A 14084-nucleotide genomic window follows, 5' to 3' on the forward strand; every position below is an offset into this window, starting at 1 on the left:
TTGTATGAATCCAAACATATTAATACTTCCAGAAAATAAATCAATCAATCCAATAATTTTTCTGAAGTTAGCAACTGTATGAAAGGCACATTTTGTTTGATTAAATACACCTCGAGTGAGACTTCGATTGATGCACCCATCCTGCATAACATTGCATTTAAAACTTCCCTGAAGAAGTCCCTGAAGTCCCTGAAAAACTGGTCTGGGTGAGGCTAGCACCAATTATTATCGTGAGGTGTAATGCTGAATTGAGAGCAGTTATGTCATAAGTGACATGGCATGACGTGAGTTCTTCCAAGCCAAACCTTAAATCAAGAACGGACAAATTAAATGATAGAAGCGGTCACAATATTTCATCGGTGCTACTCAGGGCCACAGAGGACAACATACTTCCAAACCAGATGTAGAACAAAAATGCAATTTTATGCATGGACAAAATATGTGCATATGTCTTTTTATTAAACTAATGTGCATCACAGAATCATCTTTCATGCTCAATCTATAAAAGATTCCCCATCTATCAAAAAGATAATTATAGTAACCATATACTCTAGATTTTTTTTCCCAATGCAAAAGGCTCTCGTGCATAAATATTACCAGTCAAGGGCGGCACAAATTGGCTGAACAGCAAACCAACTTTAAGTACAAGAGCTTATCTTGTGCATTTTAATGACAGAAATCAACTGACTCAAAATTATTTAAATTATTCAGGTACTATGTTTGTCCTGCATGTCATTACAAATCTCCAAATCATTAGATCCACTCACGTACAGTCTTATAGTACATGGCACTATAAGACCCTGTGTAAGCGTAACTAAGATTAGGTACACACATAAGAAAAAAAAATCAGATGAAGCCATAAATCCTAGTGTGCCTCCAAAAGGGCCCAAAAAGAACCTGGACTCGTTATGAAGCCAGTGATGGCAACACATGATGACATGTTAATCTTGAAATGCTGGTCAAATGACCAAACAGGGTTATTTCGAGGTGAATTTTATTTCAATCATCATAAACAGTGTGTGTGTGTGTGTGTGTGTGTGTGTGTGTACATGTGTGTATGCATACTCACGTGTTTCATAAAACTGTGCCTGTCCTCTGAAACCTCTGGGCCTAGTCCGGCCACTGAAGCTAAATCTTGACGTAAATGCGTGGCGATGTCTTGAAAATGGCTTCCAACAAGATTGAGTCTTTGATGGCACAGCTTGATTCAACTACCTGCAGCTTCTTTTCATCAAGCTCTTCTTTTAATAAAAGTGCATGAAACCATCTTGACTGCTGTACTGAAATCGACGACTTTGTTTTTTAATGTGCATACATGATATGATCTTTACACCGATCTGTGGCTACCATGCGGCTGTAAAATAGCTGTTCTTATTTCGTATAATGGCACATGTAAACATATATGTCACATCTAAACAGTTGACCAGAGATCTTCAATCAGAATGATAAAAAAAATCCGCATGTAAACCTGGCTAATGAAATGTATGCATACTAAGTAACACACTTAGTATGCATACTTAGCCAAAAAACAAAAAAACAAAACCCTGCAGGCTGACAAATTGTTGCATTTTAGTTCTAGTGGGTTTAGTTGGATTAAAAATCCATGGATAAAGACCTCTGCTGGGCCATCTCGTAGCGACCTCTCCTATTGGCAGCCCTATGTAGGTACAAATCATAGCCCGCGCCGTCCCCTGCTCCGAGGTCGTCTTCGTGGTCCTCCAACACTCGGTGGTGTCGTTCTGCCAGGCTGTACTGTGTGTGGAAACCGGTGGCGGCTTTGACGCTAGGCCAGCTTTTCTTGCGCAGGCTGCTGGTCGAGTCACGCAAAAGAAGAGGTGCCCTCTGGACGTCGCCTCGAATCGAGCTGATCTCCAAAGAGCCGCGGGCCGCCCGGTGAGCGCCTTTGATGGAGTTGAGCGAGGCCTGAGAGCCACAGTGGTGCTCATGAACGCAGCGTGACCCTGAAGAAGATGACCTTCTCAAGGCTTTTATTGACTGATGCTCTTCTGAAAGATCTCCCTGGTCCCCTGACAGCTTCTGTTAAAAAAAAAAAAAAAAAACACCACTCAGAAGTTAACATTGTTTAATTAAACTTTTTAATGTAAAAATAATGTACGACGGTGTCTTGTGAGGATGCTTTGAATACACTTTTTGATGTCCAAGTCTTTGATTTGATATGCTGATATTGAATCCCAATCCGATACATCGGCAATACAAAAACCAAAAAAAAAAAGAGCATTCATACAAATGGTCTCATATTAATATAGAAATGTAAATACAGGCATGTACATACGACACGTAGATTTGTGTATTTGTTATGATTTACGATATATTTATATTGATATGCACCAATCCACCAAAGCATAGCCAAATTCTCAAAATAAACTAAATTAAATGTTCTTTTTTTTTTTTGAAGCTCTAAATCTCATGATGCACATTGAACAACTCAAAAAGTTTAGAACAGTAACCTTTTCTCTGAGGGTCAAGAGTTCATAGTGCGGAGGCTCAAACGACGAGTGGTAGTCCCCTCGCTGGAACAAGTTATTCTTGCGTACCAACACCTAAAATGTGAAACACACAATCGGTATTTGAACATGAGGAGAACCTTTCGAAAGATAAGACAGTCTTGATTTAAAGATGAGCTCATGTGATCACCTTCTTGCGCGGCTGCTTGATCTGCACCAAGATGGAGATGACAAGGAGCAGCATGACAACGCCCGTGGACACGCAGATCACCGTGCCGTGAGTCCTCGTCATGTGCTGGAAGATTCCTTTCTGTTTCTTCTCTGTGCGACAAAAAACACGGGGTGCTCCTTCACGCTCAACGGACCTTTCATTAAGTATATCAGCACAATGGCATAACATACACTGGATCGAAAGCACAGTTGTGGGAAAAAAATATCTGCCCTCTTCACAAATTTAAAAGCGATTATCCACAAAATGAAACTGTGGTTAATGATCCTAAGACTACAGCGATGGCTCATCCAGGAGGTCACAAAGGAATCCGGAAGAACATGTAACGAACTTCCTTGTCTTAGTGAAGGTCAGTGTTCATGACTCATCAATGAGCAAGAGACTGGGTGAGAAATTACTGTAGCCAAAATAATCAAAAGGGGAGAAACACTCACTGGTTAAGAAAAGAACAAAATACAAATTTCACAAAAATGAAAAAAAAAACAAAATTTCAAAAAAGCTCTAATTAGTAAAAGTATTCAAAAATACAAAGCAACAATCATTAATTTAAAAAAAAATAGAATACAACAGAAAAAGACGATGACCAAATATGACTTCATGACGGTCAATTGACTTCCTGTATGCATGAACACGACTGGCTTAATAATATGCATCCATCCATTATCTGCTCCGCTTAGACTCACAAGGGTCACGTGGGGGTTCTGGAGCCTATCCCAGCTGTCTTCTGGCACCAGGCGGGGGACACCCTGAACCGGTTTCCAACCAATTGCAAGGCATACATCGATGAGAAAACATTCTCACTCACAATCACACAGAGAGGGTGTTCAATTAACCTGCCTTGCAATTTTTTGGAATGTGGGAGGAAACCGGAGTACCATGAGAAAACCCACGTAGGCATGGGGAGAACATGCAAACTCCACACAGGAAGGCTGGGGTCAGGATCGAACCCACGACCTCTGAACTGTGAACCAATCGACCACCGTGTCACCTCAGAGTGTAACAGATGCTAGAATTACTGAAAGGATATTTTATCAAGGCGGAACAGTGGTTAGCTCGTCGACCTCACAGTGTTGAATTGCAACAGAATTGCAGGGTTCGATTCCGGCTCCGGCATTCCTGGTTGGAGTTTGCATATTCTTCTGGTGCCATGCGTGGGTTTTCTCTGGGTCCTCTGGTTTCCTCCCACCTTCCAAAAGCATGTATGGCAGGTTAATAGAAGACTTTAAGTTTTCCCTAGGTGTGAGTGTGAGCATGGATGGTTCATTTATGTGTGCTCTGCGAATGACTGGCGACCAGTTCATAGCGTCCCCTGCCAACTGACCGAACACGGCTGGGATAGTAGGCTCCAGCATGCCCCGCGACCCTTGTAAAGATGAAGCGGATTAGAAAATAGATGGATGGATGGATAATTTATCAAAAAAAAAAAAAAGAGAAAATAGATGGATGCATGGATAATTTATCCAAAAAAAAAATCCAAAATATAACCTTTGCAGTTGCTTTCGTCCCAGGGGAAGACACAGTTTTGTATTCCGTTGCACACCAGAGAAGTGTTGATGCACATGTTACTGTGACAGAAGAAGGTGCTACCTACACACGGAGCTGCCAACACACACAGAGTGCATTGTTAAAGGAGAACTAACAAAAAACGAAACTCTCAATTTACCGGTCCGATCTATGTTCAAACCCTCACCAATGGTCACGAGCTATGGGTCGTGACTGAAATCCCGGATACAAGCGGCCGAAATGAGTTTTCTCCGCAGGGTGTCCGGGCTCTCCCTTAGCCATCCGGAATAACATGTTGTATGTGCCAGATCTAGTGTTGTGATTAAAGTGCTGGTTGTGGAATTAGAATTACCAGAATAAGTTGTCATTCTTCCTCTATCTCAGGGGAGCAACGTGTCGGGAAATATCACCCTCCTACTGCTCTCACGCTTGTTTTGCGAAAATCATGTGACCCAACTCAGAAAACAGGTTCGCGGACAGTATGCTGTGATAACTGCCATAACTATGGGTTGAGGACATGATGAGTTGAACCCTGCCTTTCTCACATTTTTTTCAAATCATGTCGTGAAGCTTGCATGTCATGAATGAAAGTTGTCAGCTCACGATCAGCGAAAGAGGTGAACAACATCCGAAAGCGACTGAGTCGGCTGCTCTCATCAGCCCACATCCTCACCACGCCCACGCCGGTGTCCAGCATGATGTCGTTGGCCACGGTGCTGCAAAATTTGGCCTGCAAACAACATAACAACAGAACTTTTTCTTCCAAAGAGGCCCCCGTCATCTTTTATCGCTCTTTTCAGAATGTTTGAAACAATAGTTGCCAGATTCGTTCTTTGTAGCAGAACACAATTGACTTCCTGTACTTTAAGCTGTATTTTGTCTCCATGGATATGGTGGATAAATCGAGTGAATGTTGTAAATTGTTGAACAGAGAAGATCCCAAAGAAAGCCAAACCTCCCTCATTGGGTTTGTGGAAAATATTTTCTCACAGCAATGCATAAAATGTTAGCTTGCTTTGTCTGTTGTGTTGTCATTTGAGCAAAGCATAATTACTGCTCTGTTTGCTAACATCATCTTTACCGCACGCATTTTTTGGCTACCCGTGGAGTTTCTACTGCGTCTGTATTTAAATCTAATTACCTGTTGGTATGTTAATGACGGCAAACATGCTGTCTCACATTCCAAGAAATGTGCCTTCCACATGTTTTGGGCCATGCACGCGGGACATTGGGAAAAAAATTACAGTCATCAACTTTCACCTGCACACCGGGTGATAAACTGTCATGGGAATTTGACATCTAAATCATCATTTTTTTGAAAATACTTGTTGGCTTGGATTCCCTGGACAAGACAAAACCTTCGCACACATACTGTACACGAGATGACTGGAACAGAAAAGCTTTGACACCTGGTGATCTCTTTGGAAACAACTAGATTCAGAACACCCTACTCTGCACAGCAGCCCATTCGGGTTCCACTTGATGCACGACAGGTACACAATCTTCTTTGAGTGACACTGCACACCTTCAAGTGAAAGGTTAAAAATCATCTTTCAGGCCATTTCAATTTTTTCAATCACTCTGCCTTAGTCGTGTAAGATGTCAGGTTTTGTTTACTTGTGGTACAATCTGGATGTTTGCCAAATTTGATCTGATATTTGTCTGGATACTATAGTTCCAACAAAGTCTGTGAATAACCTTGAGGTCTTCGATGGCGTTGCTTCCATCATAAACAGCCACAAAGTTCTTCTTGCACTCGTTTGAGTTCTCCATTTGGTACTCCAAAAATCTCAGGTAAATCTACAACACATAATGACAACATACAGGAACTCAGGTTTTTAATTCATCATCGTCCACTTTAACAACCGTGAAAAAAAACAAAATGATTTGGACCAAAATCTTAATGGATTTCTAATTGCCTGCTCTCAGTGCGCCCACAAGTGCACAAGAAAGAACTCAATCACGCCTTCTTTCTCTGACCTGTTGTATTTGCTTGGGCACAAATTGAAAATGAAATTACAGGCCCAAGATGTGGCCAGAGAGGTTTTTTTTTTTCCACAGCACATGTACGACAGTCAAGCCATATTGTCAGTTTTAGCATCATGCAAAAGTGTTACGTTCTGAACTGCAAACACCCCCTTTATTTTGTGAATAGTGAATCATAGCCAGATATGGGTTGCACCTTGTTGTGAGTCGGAGCGCGTATGGTCCAAATGCAGTCCACTGCCTGGTCGGGCTTGACCTTGTACTCCTCCTCCACTTGACTGGATCGGATCAGGCCGTCAGCCCCGGACAACTCAAACTGACAATCTTGAGGAAGAGCAGGAAAGGAGGTAGACCACTGAGTCTCAGCATTGTTTTCATTGAAGGATTAGTCATTTATAAACTACCTGGGATGGGGTTGAGGAGCCCCCCCACATGTAGATAGAACTCCGGGTCTTTGGATGGAACAAAAGAGAGTACATTTGAGTTTCTAGCAATCATTTGAAACTCTCAAATTAGCAGCGTTATTTGTGGGAAGAGTAGGCAGCAAAATGTAGAGAACCTAGAGAGGTGGAAATATGCCCTGAAGAAGTGAGACAAAGTACAATGGAGGCTCAGAGAATGGTCAGGTTTCAAGAAGAGGTTGAGAAAGTGCAGTTCAACAACTTGGGATCAACTGTTCGAAGCAACGAGGAGAGCTGAAGACTGTACAGATATTTACTGAAAGGGACGAGGAAAGTGTAGAGAATTTTAGGGCACGGGAAGGAGACCAGACATTTTGTAAGCTTCCAAGATGGTAACAATGACCAGAACACAGGAGACAGTGCTGGAGGTGGCAGAGTTGAAGATGCTGGCTGTAACTCGATATAACGGCTTAAGTTTCCTGATGTTAATTTATATTTAAAAGGGTGCTATTATTTTAAACGTGAAAAACTAGTTGTGAGAGGCTATGAACGCGTTGGAAAAGGTCTTGGTTGGTGGTCAGAACAGGTCCGACGCTGTGGGAGAAGCCCTCTAATGCCACCTGTTGGTCACAAACAGAACAATCATGACAGTCTTAAAGCAATATTTAATTCACAAACAACACGTACGTCAAATACTTTTGTGTACAACAGATTGACAGTCTTAACTAGGAGACATATTTTCCCGTTTCCGCTTAAGTTCGTTTCTTATACTCCTTTTTTGAGCACTTTCGGAGCGCCATGATTCTCCCGTCCTGACTCCTGACACACCCACCACGTGTAACCTGGGAAAATTGGTGCGCAACCGGCAAAGAGACGCGATTCAGTGAAGTCTAAGTATAGTCTTAATTTCCAAAGAGTTTTCATAAGACATGATTTCCATAGTAATCCCTTTTTAGTGACAGTTAAAATGATTTAAAACCTGAAATATGATATTTTGGTCCAGCCCAGCTCAAGTTGAGCACAAAGTCTAACTGCATTGTGTGATTGGGGTTTTCTTTCTTTTGGTGTTTTCCAAGACGGACGCCGGGAGAACGTAACGTTTTGCGCCGTTGTGGGAGAAAACGTAGCCAAATTGTTTGCCAGTCCATCCAACAAAAGCGGCTCTCCTCATTCTCTTTAAAATCAGCGCAGAGCGAGGCGCCGGCGGTCGACATGCCATGTAAATGCAGGAGATTGGTGCAAAGTATATTTAATAGGAACTGCAATAACGAGGATGCACAGGCTCAGGAATGAGCTCATCGGTGGGACAGCATGAACAGGAAGTTTTGAAGCCTGAACTAAAGCAGCCACATTGAGATGGTTTGGACATGTACACAGGAGGGACATTGGTATTCTTGGTAGAAGGATGCTAGAATCAGAGTTGACATGTGGGAGGCAAAGAGGAAAACCAAAGATTAGATTCATGGAAGTGGTGAGGGAACACTTGCAGACACGTAACTGGGGTTAGAAGAGAAAATGCAAGGAGAGCAAGAAGTCAAAATAACCAACGAGATTATTGGTGTCAAACTCAAGGCCCGGGGGCCAGATCCGGCCAACCACGTCATTTTATGTGGCCCGCCAAAGCAACCTATGTGTGTCAACTTCCATGATCCTTGCTAAAATCTGTACCAAAATGTCAAATTCTCACACATAAATAAATAATCAAGATTATTTATTAATAAAAATTATTGCAAATAATTTTGCAATAATTTTGCTACCCCGTTTGCACTCACTTGAACGATAATTGAACAAACTATTACCGTTGACTGCTCTCAAAAGTAATAATGCATCAATTTGTTGTGTACAAATAATAACATGATGAGATGATGAAACATTTATTTTTCCTTTCATAACTTTGCTGCTGTGAATTGGGAATTTCTCCATTGCGAGACTAATAAAGGTTTTCTTATCTTATCTTATCTTATCTTATTTGGTGTCACTGTCATAACGGCCCTTCAAGGGAAGACATAACTCCAAAGTGGCCCGCGACAAAAATTAGTTTGACATCCCTGAACTAGATGATAAATTTTATGGAGAAATTGCATGTGAATTGATGCTGAAATGAAATGCTGTTGAATGAACTGAATTGTTGAAAAGCAGAGCAGATTTTTTTCTTTTCACGTTAAAGGATGTGAATTTGTTTAGAAATGCGGAAAGAGAAAAATCAGAGAGAAAACATTTTTTTTTTAATATAAGACTAATACATGAAGTGCCAAAATGATTAAATCAAGTGATCACCTGCTGTGAAGCTGTAGCGGACGTGGAAACCGATCCCCTCCAGTTCTTCATCGCTATAAAAGCGGATCCACATGAAGCGTCCACTGGAGAGGACCAGCCCAGGGCAGGTGGCGCCGCAGAAGCGGTCGATTAGCGGTGAGAAACTGAAGGGGCCATCGCGCACCTCGATGTGGTCGAAACGACACTCAAAGGACGCCTCGATGTAGAAGGACTTGTTGAACTGCAGCTCGATCCTCTGCCGAGGGAACGCTGGTGGGGAGAGTGAGTTACACAGGTCATTATGGCACCAAAGTTTTTTCCCTTCAAACCAGGTATGCTCATCAGCAAGCTCTGAAGAAGCCGAATCACAATGCTGATCATTAGAATGAGGTGTGTTGGAGTGACAACAAGCAGGACAGCAGCCCTTGAAGACTGGGTTGGGACCGCACTGCTTTGAACCAACTTCACTGACAGAGCAGAAGATAAAAGTTAAGAGAAAGAAAGTAAACAACTAAGTCGAAGTAGTACATTCCCTGTTTTAACTAGGGGTGCAGCTGTGTTCAGAATTAATTAACCCTGTTCAAATGAATGTAAAATAGACGTCAGCACACAACTGCCACCATTGTTTCTGATAAACAGCACATAAAGTTTAACTGTTCTAGTGGCCTTTTCCTGACATTCGTGTAGTCACATTTTATAGCCCAGTGTTTGAATTCAGGCCACACAGTGATCGACACGTTCGCCTCACCGTGCATAAGTGCAGAGTTCGATTCCGACTGCGGCCTTCCTGTGTGGAGTTAACATATTCTCCCCGTGCCTGTGTGGGTTTTCTCCGGGTACTCAGGTTTCCTCCCACATTCCAAAAACGTCCATGACAGGTTAATGGAACACTCTAAATTGTATATGTGAGTGCGAGCGTGAATGGTTGTTTGTCTATGTGTTCTCTGTGATTGGCTCGCAACCAGATCAGGGCGTCCCCCGCCTACTGCCCAAAGACAGCTGGAATACGCTCCAGCACCCTCATGAGGATAAACAGATGAGAAAATGGATGGATGTTTCAATTCAACTAATTGCGGGTTTGTTTGTTTTATGGGGTGAAGCTAGCTCACATTTTCTTTTCCTGAAAAAAAATCACCAATTCATGTTTTATGCACTCCTTCAGAGCCACAAGATGGCGCCAAAGCCCTATCTAAATAGGATAGTAGTAGGCCATTTCATCCAAGGAAGTACTAATATTTTGGGGTGGACCTACTCTAAGTTTAGTCTGAGTTGTTACAGACTGTCTTTGCCACATTTGTATGTACACATGCACTTCTGGTGCATTGTTTTGACTCTTGTAATGTATGTACCTTCTAACACATACAAGCACTCCTTGTTGGGAGGGTAGGTGTTGGGGTAGTTTGGGGAGCTGAAGCTGCCGCCGTCTGTGTGTCGTATCCAGTTCCCACAGTGGCGAGAACGCGGTGGCCTCTGAGAGGGTTTGAGCCCTTTGGATGCGGCGCCATCATCTGCACAGTAACACAGAGCACAATATGCAACTGAGGTTCTAATGCAGGGACGGGCAACTCGTGGCAACGAGTGTGCCGGACTGCGAGTATGCAGGTGTGGATCATAGTTTTAAGTTGTAATATCACCATTCACCAGGAGATGGCCGACATGGCTTCGTTGCACTTACACTCTTCTGTATTACAAAGTGAGTAGGCCGAATATTTTTGGTCAGATTTGGAATGATATGCAAGACAGATATATCCCACGGAGTTTCCATACGGTGACAACGATGATCTGGAACCCAAATGTCTTCAGTATACAACACAAACAAAGGAATCGACCTTGCCATTCCAATAGTTTTTGGATGAAACTATATACCTAAGAATAAAAGTCAAAAGTAAAGATATATTTTCATTGTCAATTATATACAATACTCACTATGATAACTTGATACAATGAAAAAAAATATTTTTCTCAAAACAAATACATGTAGATTTTTTTCAGTTGTTATCCTTAGCTAATGTACACAGAGTTAATCTAAGTAATCGACTCGTTGACATGACTATTCGCATCGATATTTAGCAAATTTGGTGCCTTGAGGTAAAACCCGGATCCAAAGGCAATTCTTTACAAGCCACAGGAGCCGCTTTGCTGACAATTCCACTATTTTGCCTTTTATCCAGAGGTCTACAGCATATCCCTGGAAGCGACAACACATATAAAAAGACAAATGATGGGACGTGAATGATAATGTGCTTCTCTTTTCAACAATGCAAGAAGATTGCAATCTTACCTGCAGTCTTCTGAGCCAGAGCAAATCCCTCCTCAATCAAAAGGAGAAGCATCCAGACTGTAAAGGAAGGCCACAGAGAGCGCGTGAGGACAAGCTGGGAATAAAGGAAAGCCAGACAGCACTTAGCTGGATTTGTGTGTCTCTCCTTGTTGTCTTTGGCTCTGGATGTATATGACAGGACGGAATCCAGAGGGAAGGAATAAACACACAACACTTGTGCCATCTGCTTGCTCAAGTCTCACTCGGCTTTCTTTTTTTTTCTCTCCTTATTATCCAACTATCCATTTTCTGTAGCTCTCGTCCTTATTCGGCTCATGGGAAAACTGGGATCGATCCCTGCTGACTTTGGGCCTGAACTTCTTGCCAGTCATTCACAGTGGCACATACAGCATACACAAACAACCATTCAGCTCTGGACAATTTAGACTGAGTCTTCAGTTCTCTCCTTATTATCCAACCATCCATTTTCTGTAGCTCTCGTCCTCATTCGGGTCATGGGAAAACTGGGATCGATCCCTGCTGACTTTGGGCCTGAACTGCTCGCCACTCAATCACAGTGGCACATACAGCATACACAAACAACCATTCAGCTCTGGACAATTTAGAGTCTTCAGTGAACCTAACATGGATTTTTTTCTTTTTTTTTTTTTTTTTTTTTAACCTCATTGTTGCACTCTCCCTGACTTTGGGCCTGAACTGCTCGCCACTCAATCACAGTGGCACATACAGCATACACAAACAACCATTCAGCTCTGGACAATTTAGACTGAGTCTTCAGTGAACCTAACATGTATTTCTTTCTTTCTTTTTTTTTTTAACGTCATTGTTGTACTCTACTCGTTGTGTGGCAAGTCGTCAATCTTTGTTGTTGTACTCATTTTATGGCCAATTATCAAACTTGTGCTGATTTTATGGCAAGTCATCAAACTCCATTGTACTGTACTGGTTCATGGAGGGTCGTCAAACTTCCTTCACAGTTGTAGTTTACTCATTGTACGGAGAGTTGTCAAGCTTATGGTAGCTGTTGTGTTGTACTTGTTTTAAATCATTTTAATGAAACTGTGCTGTTTTACTCAGTCGTCGGAACATCTCTCAAGTTGCAATGTTGTATGCCTCCTGAGATGAGCCTCATGTGCAAAGACAGCAAAAAATATCAAAAGAGCCCAGCAATCACACGTTGTTCCACATTTGCCACCATGCCACACAAATCTGACACAAATACACTGAAAAAAAATGGGATGTTGATTTTACTCAATTTTATTTTGTCGAGTAGTTGCACACAATAGAATTATCTGGCTATAGATGTGTTTTTCAGTATTGATATAGTTTACCTGAAAAATGCGTCTGATCCTGATGATTTTATTTCATGCAACCACTCAACAAAAAAAAGATCGAGAAAAATCAACATCCCATTGTTTTTAGTGTAGAACAGGATGCCCGGTGGTGCTGAAATGTGCTGCGGCTTGCTGCCACCGTGCCATGTGATGCTGACCCACTGCACAGACACAGCACATTGCAACTTTTCAAGAACATCCCAATGATGTGTCCGACGGAATTGAAATTCAAAGCCAGCACTCTGAATCATGCCTCTGGAAAACCAAAAACACATTTCGTGACACTATTAGGTGCACTTTTGTGGTCTAATAAGAACCAATACGACATATGGATCAAATAGGTTTCTCATGTGATTTTAGTTTGGCTGTAGTTTGCAGTGTTATGGAAATGGCCAGCTTCCCACTGACGGCTTTTGCAAACATTTTGGGTACCTTACCCGCCTCAGACAGGACAACGTCACCGAACAAAAGTGAACTGCCGTACACTGGGTGCAATTCTGGAACTTGTTTTCATGAGTGGTCAAGAATGGGGAGAGTAGTTTTGTTGCGATTTGAAATTTGAATCACAGTTGAACAGCGTTTCCACATCACAGATCTAAGAGCTAATCAAATGTGAAGTCAAATCAAATGAGCCTCCGGAACAAACCGGATTATGGTTCTGGGCACGGGCCACATTGTTTTTGGTTCGAGCTGCATTTCTCCTAATTGATTTTCTTTTTGTTTTGTTTAAACTTGCAGTAGTCTCATAATTGTATTCAGAGCTGTATACTGCACAACCAACCACACAAACATGAAATTAACATCCTCTTTACTTTTTTAACATGTGACCAAAAAGCCGCCCAAAAAGAACATTTTCAATGAATCTTTTTTTGTCTGTACAAAAAAAAAGGCAAGTGCTGTTACACATTGCTGCTGAGCTCAAGACCAACAACCTCTTGATGTAAAGATCAAAGGTGCTACTCACTTCACTAGCAACTGCTCAATTCCGATTGAACCAAAAAGAAAATAAAAGTAATGAATGTCTTACTCACCTACATTCATCTTCTCAGCTGGGAGTGTTGATGGCTTTTATCTGAAAACCCGAGCGACAATCCACATGTCTACACCAATGTCATTGATACGTGACCGATGAAGATGAAGACTCGTTTTCCTCCTAACATTCCCCGACGCCAGCAGATGTGTGCCCTGCTGGGGGGAGGAAACTGATACTCGCACATCACACGAGTAAAGATATTGAATCAGTACACTAGTGATGTGATGAAGAGCAAGAGGATGACAAGAAGGAGGAGGAGAGAAGGAGGAGGAGGATGCTACAAGAGGGGTTTAAACCAAGAGAGAGATATCATCACGCAAGTACAACCAAACCAATACTTTATTTAGGCATTACGCCTCCATTTATAAGACCTTTTGATCATGTTTGTCAACAAGAGGCACCAGGGTAATTCCTGGTGGTAGAGAGTGAGTCCAGTTTTTCACATCCAGGGCTATTTGTGAACATTGTGAAAAAGTCTGTTATACCTCACATTGAGATGTACCAAAATTGTATTTCAAACCAACTCAATATAAGCTGGGTGACATTTGAGACAAGACAACAAAGTCTGTGGGACTTGTAGAGGGTTTCTATGAACA

The 14084-nt window shown here is 42.0% G+C and overlaps 1 protein-coding gene across 1 annotated transcript; it reads right to left on the bottom strand.

The window, feature by feature from the left end:
- Nucleotides 1–1033: 1033 nt before the first annotated feature.
- On the bottom strand, nt 1034–13833 carry LOC109507483 (neuropilin and tolloid-like protein 2). The gene is made up of 12 exons (XM_019856940.1): nt 13487–13833; nt 11122–11178; nt 10190–10348; nt 8862–9110; nt 6588–6635; nt 6380–6507; nt 5896–5997; nt 4801–4927; nt 4180–4293; nt 2656–2786; nt 2469–2561; nt 1034–2037 (listed from the first exon to the last, which is right to left on the bottom strand). Exons 1-12 carry the CDS (start codon nt 13494–13496, stop codon nt 1594–1596), a joined length of 1662 nt encoding a protein of 553 aa, XP_019712499.1. The 5' UTR covers nt 13497–13833; the 3' UTR covers nt 1034–1593.
- Nucleotides 13834–14084: the final 251 nt, after the last annotated feature.

Source organism: Hippocampus comes, unplaced genomic scaffold, assembly GCF_001891065.2.
Source record: "Hippocampus comes isolate QL1 unplaced genomic scaffold, H_comes_QL1_v1.1 scaffold186, whole genome shotgun sequence".
NCBI classification, from domain to species: domain Eukaryota; kingdom Metazoa; phylum Chordata; class Actinopteri; order Syngnathiformes; family Syngnathidae; genus Hippocampus; species Hippocampus comes.

Excerpts from the sequence above, each read along its gene's own strand:
- LOC109507483 (XM_019856940.1), bottom strand. Across the intron at positions 4,928-5,895 it reads ACGCCATCGAAGACCTCAAG|GCCAAATTTTGCAGCACCGT; the intron begins GTTATTCACAGA and ends TGTTGTTTGCAG. Across the intron at positions 4,294-4,800 it reads GTTCACCTCTTTCGCTGATC|CTCCGTGTGTAGGTAGCACC; the intron begins GTGAGCTGACAA and ends GTGTGTTGGCAG.